Below are 24,347 nucleotides of genomic sequence, written 5' to 3' on the forward strand. Positions count from 1 at the left end.
GATAGTAAAACTATTATTCCCATTATTGCTTTCTGTAATATTGACATATAAGCAATACTTACATGTATAACATAGCAATGTGTGTGGATTTCAGGGGATGTTTTTTGTGATTTGTAAAAATAGAATGATTGAATTCAAACAGGCTTATACTTGGTATTTTTGGTAACTAAATGTTTGACAGATTTGTGATCTTTATCTTTATATCCAACCTAAAATAACAACTGCTCCCTATGTTTGCCATTATCTCATATAAAACACCTCCCTGTGTTCTAGATCATGGACAAGTTGCCTGTGATGCCTTGCTATTGTCTGCATGTGATGCTGCTTATAACTATAACTTTTATTTGGTGGCGAATGCAAATGTTTATGTATTTAGGTTTTGTTGTTTGGGAACTTAATACATTTATCATTCAGATATTAATTCATGTCGTGTTTATTTCATATAATTTTGACATTGCTTTGAAATCTTTAAATTTAGCACTTAAACTGTAATTTAAAAAAAAATGAAATAAAAGACATAGTTTAGAAATGATCATTTCTAGTTATAAATTTAATTTAAATCCACTCTTTTATGAAAATATAAAGTTGAAATTCATAATTAATGATATTTTCATATTACGCAGTGATCTTGGATGATTCATTCATGCTTTTGATGTAATTTTAGGCTTTCTACCCACCTTTGGCCCCAGCTTTGTGAATTTTTATGGATCCCCCCATGAATATTCTGATTTACCTGATGAATATGATGATCTTAATCTGGGAAAGGTAATAACTAATTAATTCATTATGAATTGTAAAATCATAGCTTGACTGAAATGTATTGAAAAGGGGATACTCAATAAGTATCACAAAAATAAATGTGCAGTTCTACATGAATTTTGATTGTTTCAAAGGGTACAAAGCATTCTCTTCTATGTTGTATTTGTTGAGACAGATCCTGTGAAAACTATAATATATTAATGATTGTAGTTGATTTTGATTTGCTGATTGATTTGATTGACATGGATTGTAGTTGATTTTGATTGGCTTATTGATTTGATTAGTTGGGATTGTAGTTGATTTTGATTGGCTGATTGACTTGATTGACAGGGAGAAGGTGTGGCTTACAGAGGGAGAGCGTTAGTTGAGATTCAGACTCTCCTGGGAGAGCTACCTGAGATACCCGTGGAAGATATTAACAATGATGACCTCCTTAGGGTCCAGGTAAGATTAGTAGAATACCAGGAAATTTACGTGTCATAGAATACCTTAAAGCAATATACAGTCAATCCTTCTTATCTTGAACCTGATAAGACTCTCAAAAGACTGAGGTATCTAAGGAATACATTTTTAATGTAAAAATTCATAGACAAAAAGATTAGTTACTGTAGATAACTTCCATCTCACTTTTGACTTACCCATGCTATTTAAGGTCATTGATTCTATCTTTTGTTTCTTTTTATGAGTTTACATTTGAGTTAAATAGACTAAATCCCTACTGTGAAATCACAAATTTTCGTGGGGGTTTTATTTCTATTGTTTTCGAAGTATAACGAGACCCAAAAATTCACGTCCTCCACGAAATGTAAAATGTTACAAACATAAGTACTCATTAATTCTTCATCCACGAAATCAAATCCCCACGAACAGATATTTTTCTCAAATCACGAAAATTTGACCCCACGAAAATATGTGATTTTACAGTACTTGAAAATGAAATACTAGTTTTCTGTGTATCTAGACAGCCTTGATTGTCATACAGTGTGTAATGAACTGGAATTAACTATTAGCTTTAATGGAAGATAATTTATAACTCATGCTTCTCTTCCAGAAATTCATGCGGCGTAGGAGCTATAAACTCCATGCTGCCTTCCTCAATGCTACCATGGTCAGTGCTATTGATGCTCCTGTGGAGTTTGAAATCAGCATTGGTGAGTAGTGTTCACATTTTGAGTATTTATGTAAAATGTTATGTGTATACATTGCATTTATGACCTTTATATTTTACAATAGACATGATTATCATAGAACTGAATTGCCTTGTTGCTTAAACTGATAATGGTTATGTTTTTACTTATTTTGGATAACTAATTTATTATTGAGATTTTTAAAAACATTTACTAAGAAATGATTGGAAAATTAAATTTTCACTCAATTTACTCAGGTAACTATGGAAACAAAGTGGATGAAAACACAGCTCAGTGTGCTTCCACAACTCAGCCGACAAACGCGGTGTTTGACGGCTGTCATTACTACTTCCTGCCTTGGGCTGGGACCAAACCGTGTATTGTCGTGGAATCATCCTGGGAGGATATCAGCTTCAGGCTGGAGGGGCTCAACCTAATGCTCAGAATTATAGACACTCTGGTAAGACTCAAAATCAAAAAAACTCTGGTAAGGACTCAAAAAATATAGACACTCTGTTAATGCTCAAAATTATAGACACTCTGGTAGGAATCAAGCACATACATACTCTGGTATGAACTCAAAATTATAGACACTTCTGTTAGGGTCAAAATTATTGAAACTCAAGTAAGGGCTCAAAAGCATTGACACTCTGGTAAAACTTAAATTATAGACACACTGCTAAGGGTTAAAAAAATTATAGACATACTGCTAAGACTCAAAATTATAGACACTCTGGTTATTGCTTAATATACATTCTGAAAAGGCTCAAACTTGTACACATTCTGGTAGGGCTTAAAATATAGACACTCAATTAAGGACTCAAAATTGTAAACACCATAGTAAGACTTAAAATTATGAATACTCTGGTAATTTCTCAAAATTATAGACACTCTGGTAAGACTCAGAGATATAGACACTCTCGTAAGACTCGAAGTTATAGACACTCTGGTAAGACTCAAAATAATAGTCACTCTGGTAATGATAAAAATTATAGACACTCTGGTAATTACTCAAAAATTTAAGACACTCTCGTAAGACTTAAAATTATTGACACTCTGGTAATGGCTCACAATTATAGACACTCTGTTAAGACTTAAATTATAGAAACTCTGGTAGGACTCAAAATTATAAAGTTAATTTATAGACACTCTGTTAAGGTAGGATTCTTCTCTGGTTTCTGACGAGATGAAACATTCAAAGTATATTTTCTTACATGTCTTATATATTGAGGTGTAAGGAATATAAAAGACTATATTTTTTTTTCCTCATCACAATTGTACAACTTTAAATAGAAATGGTAAACTGTGTTTGAAAACCAATAGGGACTATATTTTTGGCGGAATGGTGGCGTATGAAAATATCTTCTTTTCTGTCTTTCAAAATTATAATAGAACATTGAATTTAGTTATAATTTTTACACAATCGAAGACTTGGAGAAATTTTCAAATGTAAGTTAAATTAATAATGAGGGACTAAACTTTAAAAATATATCAAATAAATATGATTTTTCAAATAAACTAGAACTTTGTTAGCATTTAAACGCTTCCTATCAAAGTGCAGATTTGAGCCAAAAATCCATAAAAAGTATTTTTTTTCTCTCTTAGTAAACGAGCAAAACTTTTTGTTTTTGTATCATTTTATACATTTATAAGACTACTTAATTATATGTGAAAATAAGAAAGAGTTAAATATAGGAAGCATATGAAAATAACTAATATATCCTAAAAAATAAAGAAAAACAGAGGAAATTCGGATTAACCAATATCCAGTTAAGTTTAATTATTTATGTAAATTTGGTAATATCATGGTATAGACCCGATATAGTAATATGTTTTTATGCAAAAAGAACAATCATTAAACTTTTGAAATAGAAGTAGATATCACATGATTGCCAAGTTATTTTTTTATTATTCTTGTAACGTGCAAGCGAGGTCACTTCCTGTGAACCCCCGCAGGCTCGTACCCGTGATAAAAATGGATAGCCTTGAGATGCTGCAAATATGTACAATGCGCAGTCTTAATCGCTTGGTACTGCGTTATATAAGGTCTTTACTGGTAGCGAACAAGTGACACTGGCAGGGAAGTCCACACACCAGCGCACTTCCACAAGAGACAAGCAGGGATGACCGCACACTTGCCCTTGCGCAGTGACAAGCAGGGATGACCACACACTTGACACTAACACGGTTCTAGTCTAGAGACACTGGCAGGGATGTCCGCACACCAATGCTCTACCACAAGACGCAGGCAGGGATGTCCACACACCTGATCTTGCGCAGCAACAAGCAGGGATGTCCGCACACTTGCTACTTTAAGATGCCAATCACAGAGCAGGGATGACCACATACTCTGTCAAGTAATAAGCAGGGATGACCACACACTTACTACTTAAAACAGTACAATATAAGCAGGGAAGTCCGCACACTTATATGTACACACACAGGTTTATCAAGTTTTACCTCTAGAACCGACCTTCGCAATCCTCGCCAGTAAAAATCCTATATATCCTAACACCATCTATAATACATAGTGATTATTTATTTACAAACTAATTAAAATACTAATCAAGCTTCCAATTGACAAACCTTTAGTAACCCAACTAAAGTAAAATACAATGATTATAACTGATAACTCGAAATGGAATTCAACACTTATTAAGTATTTATTTTCGATGTATATAATAAGTAATTAATAATAACAAGGGCGATAACTTTCGCTATAATAAACATATAGGAAACAGCTTTCCGTTTCATCACCCCCACCCCAGCTTTATGCGTCCTCGAATAAGAAAAACATATACTGCATTTAAAAAATTTACAATATTTACAGAAACAATCATTGTATTCCCCATTCTGCAAAATAAAACATATAGAAATATTTTACCCAACAGAATAGCAATTACAATGCAACCCCTCACATTTACCATTACGCAAAACAAAATGCAAAATTTTGTTTAACCTAATGGTAAATAGAACCAATCAGGTTCGCTTGCTGGCCCTAGGTGCTTCTTATAACACTGTTTACAAAACGTAATCTTCATGCCAGCGGGGAGGATGGCGCGTGCGCTTAATTTCAACTTCATCTTCAGTAAGTCTTTGAATCTCATTCCCTTGATTTTCTTCTTCCGCCACAAGCACCTCCTCTGTATTAGCTGCGTCTTCGTCTTTCTCAGTTTTCGGTAGTCACACGGAAGCGAGTACTGCCATTCCTCTTTCGAAGTAAGACAACACCAGCTGCCCGGGGGATAGAGGAGAGCGCTCTATAACTCCATTTTCCAGCATATCATTAACATGCTTGTCTATTTCTTCGGCAGCATGGAAAGGGACACGTCGCAAAGGTTATTTTATCGGGTGAGCATCTATCCCATGCTCAACTACGTTTGTCGTACCTAACTCAAAGCTACTGAGTGCAAATGCATGAGAGTGCTGTTGCAAAAATTCTCTCACTTTACTTATCTGGCCCTCTGTTAGATCGGTGCTACTGCGCTTCAATAGATCTGAAAGTTGTTCAGGCAACGCAGAGTAATTCTTTGTCTTCTTCTCAGCCTGTACTGCGCAGACGGATGACATTTCCGCTGTGCGAGTGCCATTGTAAATGGTTCGACTTTCTGGTCCTATGTTCAGCATTCGAATAGGTACAACTGTATTTTCTTTGACAAAGGTCTTTCCTACAAGAGTACCTGTCGACACAAACTTTTCATTTGGTTCCACCAAACCGTGAATCATCGAAATGCTTTTTCCCTCCAGCGCACACACTCTCCCCTTTATGATAACCTCTTCATTTGTAGGAAGTGTCACAGTATTCAGCTGTGCTACGATGCGATAGCACCCATAACTTCCTTCTTTTATCAGACTGTATTGTTTTCCCTTGATGCCCATTTTCTTCTTTGACACATCAATTGTGCATCCATTTTCTTCCAGAAAATCAAGGCCCATAATTCCATCATTGCTCAGGTCTGCAACGACAGCATCCATTTTGCAAGAGAATCCCCTTATCTGAGTTGGAAAGGTTCCCTTACCGCTTATCTGAATACAGTTGCCACCAGCATCCAGTATATCACGACTGAATGAGTCAAGCCTAGGTCGGTCCTCTCCTGGAATCCTACTCATCAGTTCGGTAGATATTAGACTGACTGTCGCACCTGTGTCTACCAATAGCTTCGCCGTTACGCCACAGACGTCCATTTCAAGAAACAGGCCAGCGTCCATTCCGACTGGACTTGCCCCTATGGAAGCTTTCTCACCGGTTTTGACACTTCTGCTGGAAGGCTTGGCGTCTTTTGCTTTTGCACCATCACGTTCTGGGCGGTCTCTAGTAAAGGACGTAAATGGAGGTTTAGCTTTCCTTTGTGCCTGAAAAGCTCTACAATCCTTGCGTAAATGTCCCGGCTTACGGCAAAAGAAACACCTTTTCTGTGTCCCCGATGTTTGGTTTGCTTTCCATGGTCGGGATTGCTGTAAACTTTCATTGCGCTCTGTTTTCATTTCTCTGAGTTCTTTCTGCATAGATTCAAACTTTGCGCTTAATTCCTCAAGCATTGATACAGTTCTTCCTTCAGCGGATTCAACAGTAGTTGGGCGCGCATAGTTCTTTTTCTCAGCTCTGTTGTAAGCTTCTAATTCGACAGCCAATTGCATAGCTTCATTAAGATGTTTAGGACGCGCCTGCTTTATGCGGATGCGCATTTCCGAGTCGACCAATGCGTCCAGAAATTGGTCTTTTGAGAGCGTTTACCGAATCTCCTCTGATGCAGTGGGGAAAGCTAAGTTGGCAAGTCTGCGAATGGCCTGTCCTAACTCCGGAAGAGATTCTCCAGCTCTTTGGCGCCGCTCACGCATCTGCACCCTGTATAGCTCCGTTTGACTTGGGGGTGCAAATCTGTCTTCAAGGGCTTTTACAAGTGTCTGATAATCGGGCTTTGTCCCCTTTGGCATGTTACCTAACACTCCTTGTGCACTTCCCCGAAGAGAAACTGCTAAATACGATCCTTTCTGAGGATATTTCCATCCACTGATTTCTGCACATGCATCAAAATGCGCATGATAATCCATCCAGGGACCACTGCCATCATACGTTGCTGGCTTTATCATTTGTCTTTGCGCTGGAAACTCTGCTAGGTCGTCGTCTCCGCTATGAGGACTTGCAAATCTAACTCTCGATCTTCTTCTCGTTATTCCAGGGAGAATAGAATCGTCTTGATCGTCTCTGTGAAGTTCTTCAGAACGAAATCTACGCCAATGTTTGTCGATTTGCGCCGCTTCTCTATCGAATTTTGGAGGAGACTCGGGAAAACTGTAATTGCGAGGTCTTGCTCCGGCTTCTGTAAACATGTCCCTGAGAGATTGTCCTGTAGGCTTTTCTTCAGGGAAAGGTGTGTGCTGGGCTAGCGCACCATCATACTCATGCGTTAATGACTTTTCATCTGTCTGCCGCAATTCTCCGGAGATGCAAGATTCACCAACACCCGAGTCTCTTACTTTGTCTTTAATACGTGGGGTCACTGGAGTCGACGACTTGAAGCTTCTATTCCTGATACTTTCCTCCTTCAGCTCCGCGAGCTTCTCTTCTATCAGAGATAATTCTTTGTCTACGTCTTCCATCGCGCAGCTATCTCAAGGTATCCCACCGCTGCCACCAAATTTTATGTAACGTGCAAGGGAAGTCACTTCCTGTGAACCCCCGCAGGCTCGTACCCGTGATAAAAACGGATAGCCTTGAGATGCTGCAAATATGTACAATGCGCAGTCTTAATCGCTTGGTACTGCGTTATATAAGGTCTTTACTGGTAGCGAACAAGTGACACTAGCAGGGAAGTCCACACACCAGCGCACTTCCACAAGAGACAAGCAGGGATGACCGCACACTTGCCCTTGCGCAGTGACAAGCAGGGATGACCACACACTTGACACTAACACGGTTCTAGTCTAGAGACACTGGCAGGGATGTCCGCACACCAATGCTCTACCACAAGACGCAGGCAGGGATGTCCACATACCTGATCTTGCGCAGCAACAAGCAGGGATGTCAGCACACTTGCTACTTTAAGATGCCAATCACAGAGCAGGGATGACCACACACCCTGTCAAGTAATAAGCAGGGATGACCACACACTTACTACTTAAAACAGTACAATATAAGCAGGGAAGTCCGCACACTTATATGTACACACACAGGTTTGTCAAGTTTTACCTCTAGAACCGACCTCGCAATCCTCGCCAGTAAAAATCCTATATATCTCAAGTACCATCTATAATACATAGTGATTATTTATTTACAAACTAATTAAAATACTAATCAAGCTTCCAATCAACAAACTTTTAGTATCCCAACTAAAGTAAAATACAATAATTATAACTGATAACTCGAAATGGAATTCAACACTTATTTAGTATTTATTTTCGATGTATATAATAGGTAATTAATAATAACAAGGGCGATAACTTTCGCTATAATAAACATATAGGAAACAGCTTTCCGTTTCATCCTTAATGTCAAAGAAAAAGATAATGTCATTTACCTGACCTTGTCCCTAATATAAAACGGTCAAATTTAATTTCCCTTATACTATCACTTACTGATATTATCCTCTTGATTCTGTGAAAATTTCATTAATTTTTAAATATTAGAAATATGAGAAGAATCCTACCTTAAGACATAAAATTATAGACACTCTGATAAGGGCTCAAACTTATATACACTCTGGTAATACTAAAAAATAAACACACTCTGGTGAGACTCAAAGTTATAGACTCTCTAGTAAGAATCAAATTATAAACACTTTGCTAAGACTTAAATTTATAGACATTCTGGTAAGGGCTCAAAATAATAGACACTGGTTGGACTCAAAATTACAGACATTCTGGTTAGTCTTAAAATTGTAGTAACTATGGTAAGACTCAAAATTATAGACACTCTGGTAGGACTCAAAATTATAAACACTCTGGTAGGGCTAAAACATTATCATAAATATACACTTTGGTGAGGGCTCACAATTATAGACACTCTGGTAAGACTCAAAATTTTTGAAAATCTTGTAGGACTCAAAACTATAGACACTATGGTTAGACATATAATTATAGACACTCTGGTAAGACTTAAAATTATAGATACTATGGTAAGACACAAAATTATAGATACTATGGTAAGACACAAAATTATAGACACTCTGGTGAGATTCAAATGTATAGCCAATCTGGTGGGACTCAAAATTATGGACACTCTGGTAAGGCTTAAAATTATAGACCTTCTGGAAAGGGCTCAAAATAATAGAAACTCTGGTAAGACTCAAAATTATAGACACTCTGGTAGGATTCAAAAGTATAGACACTCTGGTAGGATTCAAAAGTATAGACACTCTCGTAATTGCTCAAAAGAATAGACACTCTGGTGAGACTCAAAATTATAAACAATGTGGTAAGACTCAATATTATAAACTTTCTGGTAAGAATCAAATTATAGACAAGCTGGTAAGGCTTAAAATTATAGACACTCTGGTAAGGGCTCAAAATTATAGACACTTGAGTAGGGCTAAAAATTATAGACATTCTGCTTAGATTTAAATTATAGACACGTGCACTCTGCTTAGGACTCAAAATTATAAACACTCTGGTAGGACTCAAAATTATAAACACTCAGGTAAGACTAAAAATTGGAGAGATCTTATTTAGGGGTCAACATTATAGACACTCAGGTAAGAGCTAAAAATTATAGACAATCTGGTAGGATTCAAAGCTATAGATACTCTGGTAAGACTCAATTTATAGACACTGTTAAGACTCAAAATTACAGACACTTTGGTAAGACTCAAAATTGAAAACACTCTAGTAATTGCTCAAATATTATAGACACTCTGGTGAGACTCAAAATAATAGACACTCTCGTAAGACTCAAAGTTATAGACACTCTGGTAAGACTTTAAATTATAGACACTTTAGAAGGACTCAAAATTATAAACACTCTTGTAAGGGCTCAAAATTATAGACACTCTGGTAGGACTCAAAATTATAGACACTAGAGAAGGGCTAAAAATATAGACACTCTGGTTAGACTCTAACTATAGACACTCTGGTTAGGACTCAAAATTCTAGACACTCTGGTAAGACTCAAAATTAAAGACACTCTGGTAAGAGATAAGGCTAAAATTATAGTAGAAGCTAAATAATAAGGTTTGAGATCATGGTGTGGAATTTTCATATGATTTGACATTTGACGTGCAATTTTCCTATCTTTGTAGGAGGCAAACATAGAGCAGGTGAAGATTGGGATCAAAGCCAAGCTCCCCACGCCAGAGTTGGCACATCTTCTGATCTCGCTGCTCGACCAACTGGAACAGGACTGCAAGTGAGTGGTTTAATCCTATAAAAATGATAAATAAATATAAAGGTCACCATTGGCTGACCTGAATATTTACTAGATCAACCATCTTTAATGTCTGTTTCTGATGAGAAAGTAGAAATAAATATTGTTTGCTTAAACTTTTGAAAATGAAGGTATGTAACTGAAAACATGTTTAACATTGCTTTTAAACTATTAAGAGATTGCTCAAGATTTACAAATTATTTCTATATTAAGGAAACCTCTACCTGAGCCGAAGCCCGGTAAACATATCAGTAATGAGTTGGACAGGCTCACCCGAGAATACCGACAGTTTGAGCTAGAGAACATAGGAAACAGTGTGGACAAGCTGAAACAGTCCGCTACAGATGTCCACGAAGCCGTAGCAGAGGTGGAGAACTTCCTACAAATACTCCGAAACATGGCCAGAGAGGTGAGGGCGATAACGTAAAACTACCTACAATTACTCCGAAATATGGCCAAAGACGTGATGGCAATAATATAAAACTAGCTACAATTACTTCGAAATATGGCCAAAGAGGTGAGGGCAATGATGTAAAACTAGCTACAATTACTCCGAAATATGGCCAAAGAGGTTAGGGCAATAATGTAAAGCAAGCTATAAATACTCCGAAATATGGTTAAAGAGGTGAGGGCAATAATGTATAACTAGCTACAAGAACACAGACATTTGGCCATAGAGGTGAGGGCAATAATGTATAACTACAGCAAAACTAGTTTAATACGAACACGGATACTGTGGTTTCATCAATATTCGTTGAGCACCAATATTCGTGGATTTCGTTGTTGAGCAGATCCACGAATTCAAATGTTCATTGAATTACGAAATATGACATTCATTTGTATAGGCAGTGCTTTTATCCACAAAATTACGTATCCTCGAAAAAGTATGTTTTATAAAATCCACGAAAATTGATGCCAACGAAAATTGATGAAACCACAGTATTGCGAATTTATGGAAATAGTGAAGTCATATAGGATCCCCAGCTATATAAGTTTAATGAATTTCTTATACGGTTATAACGAATTACGGACATAGGGAAGTAATTTCATAGGTCCTTGTGACTTCGTTATAACCGAGTTTTGCTGTAGCTACAAATACATAGCGATTTTGCCAAAGAGGTGAGGGCAGTAATGTAAAACTACCTACAAATGCTCAGAAATTTGATGTTTTACTTTTTGATCGCTTGATTTGATTTTTACCCCTCAATTGTCGTTTCTATTTACAGCCTCAGAACAGTATGCCTTATGTAAGATCGTTCAAGATAATTTTAATAATCGCTAGATTTTATTTTTAATCTTCGATTGTCGTTTATATTTACAGCCTCAGAACAGTATGCCGGATGTGGTTGTGTGGATGATCAGTGGAAACAAGAGATTAGCTTACTACAGAATCCCTGCTCACGAAGTCTTGTGGTCAGCTAATCCCGAGTATATCGGCAAACAGTGTGGACGACTGCAGACCATCCAGCTCAAAGTAAGTACCCTACCAAAATCAAAGTACTGAAAGAACTCCGCAAGTAAGTTAAGGCAACGTATAGAAATTTCTTTGCAATTGACCAATTAAAACGCATAAGGGCTACAATCATTGCACAGAAAAATCTAAACGTTCATTATACAGACTTGGTACTCATGACATGCCCTAACCAGGTAGTGCACATTATGACGTCATATTTTGACGTCATAGTCTTGTACCACACAAGTTTTCAATGAACATCAACAAAATAGCTTCAGCGCAAGGGCATACTCAAATTTGTTCTTCAGAAACAAAGTATTATTAGACGCAGACTATTACAAGTATTTATGATATTACTGCACAAATGTCGACAGTGCAATTGTTAATGTATTGTTTAAAAGTTTGAAGTTGAAAGAGGGTAAAAAAAATCACTGTCCGGTGTAAGTTTCCTAAAAGTTTTATCAATTGAGAAAAGGCCTACGATTTGTGCAGTTATTTTTTTTCATTCTTCAGCATTTTTCATAATATTTTACTTTATTTATTAAAAATTATATAGGAAATGCCCTTGCGCCAGTGTTATTTTGTTGATATGTTTATTACCTTGAATAGGAAATATCAATGACGTCATAATGTGCAGTTGCTTTACAAGGTTGTGTATACTAACTATGTATATATAAATAAGCTCTAACATTTTCTTTGGTAACATTACACACATTATGCATTTTCATTAGCTCATTTGCATAGAAAAGACTCTACTTAACTTATTTGCGTCATGGGAGTTTAACATGGTGTAAAATAAAATCTTTGATCGGGAGGTTAAGTGAGTGAACAATATCATTATTTCAAATACATACAACTGTTTCAGATATTTTGAGTTGCAACAATCTTGTTGCAAGATTCAGAGACATTAAATAGCAAAAACAAAATGCATGGGCCATAATGCTTGCCTACCTACATTAGTCCCTTTTTTTATAACCCCTGCTTGAAAAGCGAGAGGGCATTTATTAATCGAGATTTTCGTCCATCTGTTTGTTATCATCACTTTATTATACCCATTTCTTATCTGCAATAACTCTTACACCACTGAACGAAATTTTCATGGAATCTTTATTGCATATTGCCGTTGTACACCTTCTATTACTTTAATTTTCATCCTACACATATTTTGGGTTTCCCATTTCAAAACATGGACACTGCCATTATATTCATATTAGAGGCGGTGGATCATTTTTATAATTCACTGCTCACAGTCTTCAAATTTGTAATATATTTCTCCTTGGCACCTTTACCATTGTCTTATGAAAATTTAAGTTTCGCAGCCTGGAATAATATCAGTGTAAATAAAATGTGGATTTTAACACAGCATCCTTTTAAGAGCTAACAGATTTATGATATATAACTTCTCTTTGAATATAAATGTATTTATATTACACGAACATTATACATGGAATACTTCAGAACTTAATCTTTTTTAATATTGTGAAGAAAAATAATGCAATACAAAGTTAAAAACAAATATTTAATGACCAAACATAAAAACAATGGTATATGTGAGAGTTTGTGTGCGTACAAATTATCTGGTGTGTAAATGAAGTTTTCCTTTTATTAATACAAAAAAAACCCACTTAATTTTTTTAATCGCGATTTTACGAAAACATCGATGTCCGTTTTTGGTTTTAAAATTACAACAGAGTACTAGATTTACCGCTTTTGGCAGGTAATTTTGCTGTTCTAGTAATAAATACGCATGTTTCCTAAAGTTGTTATGCATAAATGAATTCCTTTAAACCAAGAAAATGTTCATGAAAAGTTTGAATAAATTCTGTGCACCGGTAAAAAAGCAATACTAAAAATCTGGTACCGTCGGGCGTCGGAAAGACTAGATTCAACGCTTGCCGTCAGTATGTAGAGTTGTCGTTCGTATCTCTTTCAGCGTATGACGCTACACTAAAAATTAGTTCCATTACGAAAAACTTTTGAGGTCCTTTATAGTTTAGTTTTACTTTGGACGAAATGTAATAATCAAAATAAGATTACTTTATCACTACATTTACTTACATTATGAAAATTAGATTTAAGGAGAAAATGACATGAACTATTTTTGGCGGATGTTTATGCATCTTTTCTGTTGAATATCATCGGAGTAAATCGGTCGACACAGTAGCCTCGCTGTCGGTTCTATATAATAAACACAAATTACTGCGCATGTTAAATGCGTGATGACCATGGGAGATTGATCATAGTTCAACTCCCAAAAATGTACGTATCAAAATAAGATTTGAAAAACAGGAATATTATCACCCCCACTAATGGTATTGTGATTTAAATTCAAGACACGTGGTTTAGGTTGATCTATTCAAAAGTTATAGGGTAGAACCGGTTTTATAAATAAAATTGGCAGCATACAGGATTTTGCTATAGCTTGTTTCTTTTGAAAACGTGTCGTTTAGTAAATGTTTCCAGACCTTTCTGAAAGACTTTCAGGATTTTCAACAGAAAAGGGGTTGCTAAAGGAGGGGGTGTTAAAATAACAATATATCTTACACTTTTCGGCGAGAAAAAAGCTCACTAATGACCGATTCGCTGGTAATAAAATATGTATTATCATCTACACTGACAAACCTTTGTTTGCCTTACATGGCTATTGTTATGAATACACACAGAGGATCTTACCACGAACAACTGACCATTCGTTGAATAGCAAGTACACCTGGTTCAGGTCAATCTATGATCATGTCAATGGAATACAAAATTAAAAAAAAATTCTTAAAAACAAAATATAAATATAAGAAACTTATTGAAAATGTTACAGGAGTGTTTTATTTGTTGTTTACTGGAAAAAATGTTTAATAAATGTAGTTTGTGTCTAGTTCAGAACACCAGCGCTTCAAGGGTAAGGAAAACGAGCAGCATCTCTTATGGATTTAAATGGACAAAACTCGTTCGTGATCACGTGTTTGGGCAGGGAATCCACCTGACGATTGTATTCACCGATAGTACAACAAAGGAATTATTACAGACGCAAATCGCTTTTGCAGTATGACTTTCTGAAACCTAGACTTCCACCGTTTATTGAAATCTTCTCTTGCTTCGCCTCATCTAAAAAAAATAATATTTATAAAACTGCTTTTCATTTACCAAAAGATTTTCCTTTTTTCTAGCGTAAAATTCCTGTAGTATTCGTAGTAACCCATAATGCAATACTCATTCATCTGATTTGTCAGTTAAAATCATGCTGGTGCCTCATTTGCTAATCTGACGCCAAAAAATATAGTCCCAGTTCCCATGCAAAAATATTTGTCCAAAAAAAATTTCAATCTCATGACTGCAGAAAATTGTATTATAGAGAATATACCTATTTAAGTTTGAATGAATGTAAGAGAGATAGATTGATTAAAGTACATTTCTACAGACATTATCAGTATCAGATCATTCTAGGGTGGTGAAAATTGAAACGCAACATAACTTTTTTGCTTTCCATGTCCCCACGTTCTAGTCACTTCCTAGCCACATTTCCGTGCATAAATTAATCTATCTTGCTGAAGTCTAGCTAACTCTCGACAGAGCCACTTCCAGAGCTACTCTTAACTCATCGGGATTTATAATTTGCAGAACACCGAAAAATAAAAGGTTCCGAACACATTAGTAGGGTTGATTATGTGTATCAGTGAATTTTCTAGCTCAAGTAATATTAAAAACATGATTCATCAAACGTTAAGTGTTATTAGCAACCATTTAGTCCACATTTTACAATCTCACAGAAGTTAAACTCTCCAGATGTAACTTCTTTTTTTCTTGTGACATAGATATAAGCTCATACGTACAGAGTATTTCGGTGATTTTTTTTGTGTCACTATGTTATTTATTACCTACTCTCATTACTACTTTCAGTATCCCGGCGTGAAGGCAGAGAAGGAGAAGATAAGTGAGGTTCCGGCGATGGTGCATGTGAAGATCTGGCTGGGTCTTGCTAACGAGGACGACGCCTGGCATCACATGCAGACAGAAGGGAAACAGGCCGTCTTTGCTGAAACTGTAAGTGTTTATACTGACATCTAATTCAAGTTTAAAACATGGATCAAGGCTAGGAATAGTTTGCAGAAATAATATTTAAAGAACATATTACAGGATAAAGAAGTCTTTTAACTAAAGAGTTTCGGTTTTCAATTGTCTTGTCAGATATGTTTGGCCTTTGTTCTTTATCTCTTTGGATGCTTCTGAGCAAGTCTGTATATGAATATGATTCTTGTGGTTTAATTAACAGTATGAGAATGAGTGTAACTCGCCAGAGGTGGGATGGACAAAGAAAGGACCTCTTGGACGACCAAACTGGTCAGACAGTCAGGGAAAGGTAACTCTTAAAAGATGATTAATGTCAATTGTATTCATTCATGTCCAATATATTATCAGTTATGCGGTTTTTTTCTTATAATCAATAAAAACCTGTTAATTAAGGTATATAATTGTTTTATCGATATATTTCAGTGTAAGCTCCCCCGAGAGATGTTCTGTCCTCCCCAGGGGTGGAAGTGGGAGGGGGATTGGTATGTCAGTCCTGAGCTCAGGTAAGTGTCCACAGGTGTCTTATATACATATAGTGTAGTGGGAGGGAGATTGGTATGTCAGTCCAAGGCTCAGGTGAGTGTCCACAGGTGTGTTATATACATAAAGTGTAGTGGGAAGGGGATTGGTACGTCAGTCCTGAGCTCAGGTGAGTGTCCACAGGTGTGTTATATACATATAGTGTAGTGGGAGGGAGACTGGTTTGTCAGTCCAGAGCTCAGGTGAGTGTCCACAGGTGTGTTATATACATAAAGTGTAGTGGGAAGGGGATTGGTACGTTAGTCCTGAGCTCAAGTAAGTGTCCACAGGTGTCTTATATACATATAGTGTAGTGGGAGGGGGATTGATACGTCAGTCCAGAGCTCAGGTAAGTGTCTATAGGTGTGTTATATACATAAAGTGTATTGGGAGGGGGATTGATACGTCAGTCCAGAGCTCAGGTAAGTGTCCATAGGTGTGTAATATACATATAGTGTAGTGGGAGAGGGGTTTTTCCCTAGTCCTTACCTTGGGTAAGTGTCCACAGGTGTGTGATATACATATAGTGTAGTGGGAAGGGGATTGGTACGTCAGTCCTGAGCTCAGGTAAGTGTCCACAGGTGTGTTATATACATAAAGTGTAGTGGGAGGGGGATTGGTACATGTACGTCTGTCCTGCCTCAGGTAAGGATCTACAGATGTGTTATAGACATATAGCGTAGCTGGAGGGGGATTGGAACGTCAGTCCGGAGCTCAGGTAAGTGTCAACATTTGTGTTATATGCATATAGTGTAGTGGGAGGGGGATTGGTACATCAGTCAAGAGCTCAGGTGAGTGGCAAAAATGTGTTTTATATGTTACAGTAAATATGTGTAACCAGAAATTTCACGTATTTCCTGAATTTTAGGAAATACATGAAATACCTATTCTGCTGAGGGAATACACGTATTTCATTTCAGTAAGGAAATACACGTATTTACTGAACTTTTCAATACTTTTTACACATATTTACTGACTGCGTTTTTGTGGGATAATTTAAAATTTGAATCATAAAATATGAATAGATGCACAGTATAATCAATGTTCATATCAGTGAGCATACCATATGTGAATAAATAATATTTGAAATAAATTTTTATTTATGCTTAAATTTTGAAAATGTATTTTTGTAAATATTAAACCATATATGGCGTAACTGATCAAAAAAATATATTTTTGAAAAATACAAAATTAAGTAAAGAAATAAAGTTAATACATTTAGATTAAAGCTTTTCATACAATTCTGAACACGGAGAACACCTCGTTTCATCTAATAATACGATTTTATCTTCTCTGTAATGTGTTATTTAAATCTTTTGTATTTTCTTCCGAGTCGGAGAAATTTCCGAGAATCCAAATTAAATTGTGATATCTTTATAACGCAATTGACTTAGATTTAGTAATTTACGGAAAAGGTCTATCTTTATAAAAAGTAATGATACAATTAATAAGTTCTTATGATTTTAGTCTAATAATTTTCATTGTACATACACCATGTATGGCTTTAACTTAAAATATACCGGTAATTATACTCTGCTTTTCTTTTTACTGGAATGTGTTTTCTAAATCACATCATACTTTAACTAACAATTATTTCAACTATTTTTTTTATATTTTTTTTAAAAAAGTAAAATTGCTTACTGGCATTTCTTATTTTATTATATATTCATACAATGCTAGAGTTTTTGACAGTAAATTTAAAACCCTGAAGCATCTTTTTACAAATTAAAAAAAAATTATGCTGTCTACTCAAAAATGCAACAAACCACCCACCCCTCCCCTTGTAAAATACACATAATATAACGAAATTAAAGTCAGGAATTAAAATTAAAATTTAATTTGAGGAATTTTCCACCCTAACAATTTTAATAGTTTAAATTAAAAAAAAAATTAGTTTGAATTAACTAAAAATTGCAAAACATATCTATTTTACCATAATTTTGAAGATGTGAGACTCGAATAAACAGAAGTACCCCATATATCACATTTACAATTCGTACATTTTTATAAATGTTATAATAAAAGTATTTAAAGACTTTTTTAAATTCATTATTCTGATGCTGAATGATCTAAATTCATAGCTTCTTTAAAAATATTTTTGAAATGTGAATATTAGAAACTTCTTTTACATAAGAAGTAAAATAAAGGAATTCAAAATTAATGCAAAACGTCAGCTTTGTAGAACTATGTTTATCAAATGCTGCTTTAAAAAAAAGAATTTTAGCATTTGTATGTTTACTGAAGATTTTAAAAGATATGCATACATTATTCACCCTGCTTTGTTCAGTAAATCGTGTAAAATTGGCTAAAATTTTCGGTAAATACACGAATTTCCTAGCTATTCAGTAATTACATGTATTTCCTAAAACAGCCAGTAAATACATGCATTTACTGAATGTTTTAGGAAATACATGAAATTCCTGATTTCACATAGTTTCTGTAACATATACATATAGTGTAGTTGGAGGGGGATTGGTACATCAGTCCTGAGCTTAGGTGAGTGTCCACAGGTGTGTTATATACATATAGTGTAGTGGGAGGGGGATTGGTATGTCAGTTTTGAGTTCAGGTGAGTGTCTACAGGTGTGTGATATACATATAGTGTATTGGGAGGGGATTGGTACATCAGTTCAAAGCTCAGATGAGTGTCCACAGGTGTGTTATATACATATAGTGTAGTGGGAGGGGATTGGTATATCAGTTTTGAGTTCAGTTGAGTGTCCACAGGTGTTATATACATATGGTGTAGTGGGAGCTCGAGGGGGATTGGTACATCAGTTCAGAGCTCAGGTGAGAGTCCACAGGTGTGTTACATGTATATACATATAGTGTAGTTGGGAGGGGGATTGGTACATCAGTTCAGAGCTCAGGTGAGTAGTGGCCACAGATGTGTTATATACGCACAGATAATTAAGTAGAGAGCTCTGTTAATATTTAACACGACAGTGTATGGTTGATATAAGAAGGACATTTTTTTTTAATTTCAGTATGCTGTTTGACAAGGACGCGGGTCACAAGACTTACATGGAGGAATGTTACGAGATGCAGTCTCGGCTACCAGCTACAAGTTGGGAACCAGCTGCCATGCCGTGGACTGATGTGGTCAGTTTTTAACTAAGTATCTCCATCAAGTTGTTTATATCTCACAATTCAGTCGGGATAGACAGGTTACACAGTGTAAAGACTCCGAACAAAGAAAGAGTAAAATGGAAATGAAAATAAGATTTGAAATTCTCAGTGAAATGAAATGCAAGGATTTTGGATAAGATAGTTTTCAATGAATATGCCATTGAGTGAAAAAAGGTTTTCCTGTACTCGTTTTTCTGAATTCACAAGGAAATTATCAAAGATAAAATGTTTTGATTTTCCCACTGTGATACAATTGTCTATAAACAATAAGTGTTGATTGTTGTAGAAAGGTGATGAGATGCCCCCTAAGGACTCGGTGTTATTAACCCCGGGGTGGGTCTGGGAGGATGTGTGGCAGATTGACCTGTCCCGCGCGGTGGACGAAGACGGATGGGAGTACCGTGTAGAGGCCACCAAGGGGGGATACGGTCCAGTGGAGAAGCAATACCATCTCTGTCGCCGGCGGCGGTGGGTGAGGACCAGAAAACTGGTGGAGGAGGCCAAACAAAAGAAACACAAGGTAGCCACATAGCGAATTGAGGTCATTCACAAGTCATAGAAAAACATAACTCTTATTATGAATACTAGTAGGTACATTTCTCAGCAAACCTTGGACTTTCATTAATCTGGTAGGGCAAAGAGTTGGGGCTTAAGTTGTGTCATTATTGTCAACAACAATTTTAAGTTCCTGATGTTATTAATTTCTTAACCAATGAGGATATATTTCAATTTGAGAATTGTGCTAAATTAGTTTATCTATAAGAAGACCAGGAAAAATCTTATTATCTGAGCAATGTTTAATATTTCAAGCTAATTTTACGTACATGTAGAAACAAGAACTTGGTAGTTGTACTGGATTCACACATATATTTGTTCCTCACTTTAAGCTTGTTAGTAGAGGTTTATAAGATTCAATCAATTTCTGTAAGAACCAGTTGATATTTTCTATACTCATTTATTTCAGCACAGACTGGTATATTCTTTACAGCATGATTTTGATTTTTTTTTATTAACACTCTTGCTAGTTTGATGTAATGACTGTTTGATTGTTCATTGCAAATATCCCTGCACTCAGTAAGTTTTAGCGAATGTCTTTAAATGTTAGTATTTCTATGAATAAAGTTTTATACATGCAGTGTTGCATTTAAATATTTGTAAGATACTGAAGATTGTCAAATAATCACGATGGTTTTATTTTCGCTATGTTCGCGATTTAATATTTTTCCGCGAAATAAAACCCACCGTGAATGCCTTCATTAGTTTTTAAGTACGTTTAAATGCTTATACGAAATTTGAATTAATTTCTTCCTGCGTGAAATTAAAACCATCGCAATTGGAACTATTTGAGATATCGTGAAATTTTAACTCCGCGGAATTAAAACAATTTACAGTATTTTGTTAACAAAAAATATATTTGTGACAATCTGTCATTCTGTTACCATTTTTAGCTCACCTTAGCCGAAGGCTCAAGTGAGCTTTTCTGATCACATTTTGTCCGTCGTCCGTCCGTCCGTCTGTCTGTCCGTCCGTCTGTCTGTCCGTCTTGTAAACTTTTCACATTTTCGACTTCTTCTCAAGAACCACTGGGCCAATTTTGACCAAACTTGGTACAAAGCATCCTTGGGTAAAAGGAAATTTAAATTTTTAAAATGAAGGGACATATCCCCTCGCAAGGGGAGATAATCAAGAAAAGAGTAAAATAGGGTTGGGTCATTAAAAAATCTTCTTCTCAAGAACCACTGGGTCAGTAGAGCTGAAACTTATGTGAAAGCATCCTGGGGTAGTGTAAATTCTAAATGTTCAAATCATGACCCCCGGGGGAAGGGCGGGGCCACAATGGGGAATCAAAGTTTTATATAGAAATATATAGGAAAAATCTTTGAAAATCTTCTTCTCAAGAACCACTGGGCCAGATAAACTGAAACTTATGTGGAAACATCCTGGGGTAGTGTCGATTCTAAATTGTTCAAATCATGACCCCCGGGGGAAGGGCGGGGCCACAATGGGGAATCAAAGTTTTATATAGAAATATATAGGAAAAATATTTGAAAATCTTTTTCTCAAGAACCGCTGCGCCAGAAAAAGTGAACCTTATGTGGAAGCATTCTGGGGTAGTGTAAATTCTAGATGGTTGGAATCATGACCCCCGGGGGAAGGGCGGGGCTACAATGGGGTATCAAAGTTTTATACAGAAATATATAGGAAAAATCTTTGAAAATCTTCCTCTCAAGAACCACTGGGCCAGAAAAGCTGAAACTTATGTGGAAGCATCCCGGATTAATGTAGATTCGAAATTGTTCAAATAATGACCCCCGGGGGAAGGGCGGGGCCACAATGGGGTATCAAAGTTTTACAAAGAAATATATAGGAAAAATCTTTGAAAATCTTCTTCTCAAGAACCACTGGGCCAGAAAAGCTGAAACATTTGTGCCCATGGAAGGATCATGGGGGTAGTGTAGATTTCAAAATGTCTAAATTATGATCAGTGGGGTAGGGTGGGGATGCATTATGCATAACAAGGGGGGAAATCTGGTAAAGAACAGAAAGGTCAAAGCTTCTCAGGTGAGCGATGTGGCCAATGGGCATCTTGTTTGTATTTTACAAAAAGTAGGATCTCCAATATTTGTTTAAAGAAATCTATTTTAAGGTAGATTAAAACCTGACTCTATTCTAATCCTTCGATTGCCGTTGTCTTCCTGATAAGCTAGTTAGCATGCAGTAATTCTGAATGTCACTGAATAATTGATGTTCTTTGATTAATTTCATAAATTTAAATATTTTTTTTTTGTCTTCAAGCATGAATCAATTTCCTTGCTATGAAAAAAAGTATTTTTCAAGAAAATTTTGTTTGTGGATATTTTAAGTTGTACATTTCATGAATCAGAATGTATGATGAAATATAATCTTTTGAAAATCCATTTTAAAAGAAAAAAAGGACAAAGTGTATAAAATGATATAACAGTAAATGACAATCTTTTAACAAGGTAAAGAAAAAATAATGAGAGAAGTTGATGGATAAGCAATTATTCTGAAATCAGACCTAATGGACGATGGTACGAGTTTTAGAATTGTAACAGTCCTGCTAGTTATAAATTAACTATTCCACTGTTTGTAATGGTTTCATTAAGCCTTACAGTTATATCTCAGTAGGGAAAAGATACCTTTAATTAAGCAAGTCAGTTAAATGACCAATTTTTAACCTCTGACTGATTTTTTTAGGAGAAGAAGATGGAGGAAGCCGCAGAAGGCTGGGAGTACGCTCCCTTGTTTAATTCTAAGTTCCACCACACTGAACACACCATGGACATGGTTCGGCGACGACTCTGGCATAGGAAGATGGTCTGCGAGAAGAAGGGGGCCAGCTGCTTATTTGCTATGAATTTTGAGGTAAAATACATACAGCTGTCCCAGTGATTGAAGTGTTGTGAATATTTTCCTTAAAAAATGTATCATCAATTTTAATTGTTATTAACAGACAGTAATGTTCTATTTTAAGAATGAATAAAAAAAAATGCACAAGAAAACAGATTCCAAAAATATTCCCATTGTTAATAATGTATGGAGTATATTAGATCTTTGTAAAGTTAATTTTTTTTGTACCCCTAAGAGATCTTATGTACATGAAACCAAATGTATGATGAGTCAAAATAGTATAAATATGGACAGTGTACGATGGTTACTAACCCAAATTTATTAGAGAGAACTCTCCTAGTAAATTAAAAAAAAATACCTTCAAAGCAGCTGATCGCTTCATAGAAATAGCTTGGCAATGCATGAAAATACTTATTCTTTTTACGATATTTTTATATTTAATAACACATGCATTCTCAGATGATAATATTTACCATTTATATACCAGCTAAATTTGTTATTTAAATAATATATCGCATTAACTTTGGGAATTTTACAGAAAAAGAAGAAGGTAGGAGTTCTGTTTTTTGTTAGTCTGGCATGTTTCTGTCGATGGAATGATTGTTTCAGCATGTTATAACTTGATGTATTGACTTTTTCCATTGGACAGTCATTGTGTTCAATCTACAGGAAAAAAAACTGCAAAATTCTATTACCTCCCCTGTAGATGAGGCTCAGTTCAGGTCTTTTTTAGGTTCTTTATTTTTTTCATTGTTTCATTTCTCAAAAAAAAAAAAATGAATCATTATCAGCCAAACTTTGATCAAAAGGGGTTCAAATATCATAATGGTTGATATTTCATGGACCCAAGTCAAGGATATTTTGTAGGAGAAAAACTGGATTAGAAAATAGCTCTTATCTTTTAAATCTATGGTTTCGTTAAAGGTCAACATGTCCATTTTTTTTTACAATAGCCCAAAAACTATGTAAGGTATAAAGATAAAACTTGTACAATTGATAAATTTGTTATCGATTAACAGATAGAAAGTATCATTTGATAAAAAACAATACTTGGAATAATAGTAATTGAGAAAAATTCTTCTTAAAAATGCATATATTTTCCAAAAAAAAAAAACACCTAATTAATTCTGTGCTTTTAGTGAAAAAGGTCATTGCAGAAACAAAATATGTTTATCAATGAAGGGCAAGTTGGACTTGGATAGCCTCTTGAAAGTTGTTTTCCCTGTTTATTTCTTCCACATGTTAAGTCTTGAAAGTGGAAGTACACTGCAAATGGCGGATTCTATAGGGGTCTTGTCTTTATACATGTCATGCTTTCAATAACAGGCTTTCAGAGACCATTCACGTCCAACTTGCCCTTCAATGATAAACATATATTATTTCTACAATTTTGGTGTTCACAAAAAGAACAGAATTAAGCAGGTGCATTTTCCTATAAATATCCAAATTTTCTGATAGAATTTTTCACAAAATATCTTTTTAAAAATATTTGTTAACAAGTAATACTTATTATCTATTAATCAGTGATATATTTAAAAACTGTAATCGTTTTGACTTCATACCACAC

The 24,347-nt window shown here is 35.6% G+C and overlaps 1 protein-coding gene across 1 annotated transcript; it reads left to right on the forward strand.

The window, feature by feature from the left end:
• Positions 1-627: 627 nt before the first annotated feature.
• LOC134278889 (dysferlin-like) lies at positions 628-22,795 on the forward strand (the record flags this gene model as incomplete). The annotated part of the gene is made up of 13 exons (XM_062761189.1): positions 628-765; positions 1,090-1,203; positions 1,811-1,910; positions 2,144-2,346; positions 10,121-10,227; positions 10,459-10,654; positions 11,567-11,719; positions 15,590-15,733; positions 15,963-16,049; positions 16,184-16,263; positions 19,267-19,381; positions 19,695-19,928; positions 22,628-22,795. Coding segments are annotated over exons 3-13 (1,581 nt in total), but the record flags the coding sequence as incomplete, so codon positions are not given.
• Positions 22,796-24,347: the final 1,552 nt, after the last annotated feature.

This window comes from Saccostrea cucullata, unplaced genomic scaffold (assembly GCF_032062105.1).
Source record: "Saccostrea cucullata isolate Sc308-1 unplaced genomic scaffold, CSIRO_AGI_Scuc_v1 ctg6160, whole genome shotgun sequence".
Taxonomy (NCBI): Eukaryota; Metazoa; Mollusca; class Bivalvia; order Ostreida; family Ostreidae; genus Saccostrea; species Saccostrea cuccullata.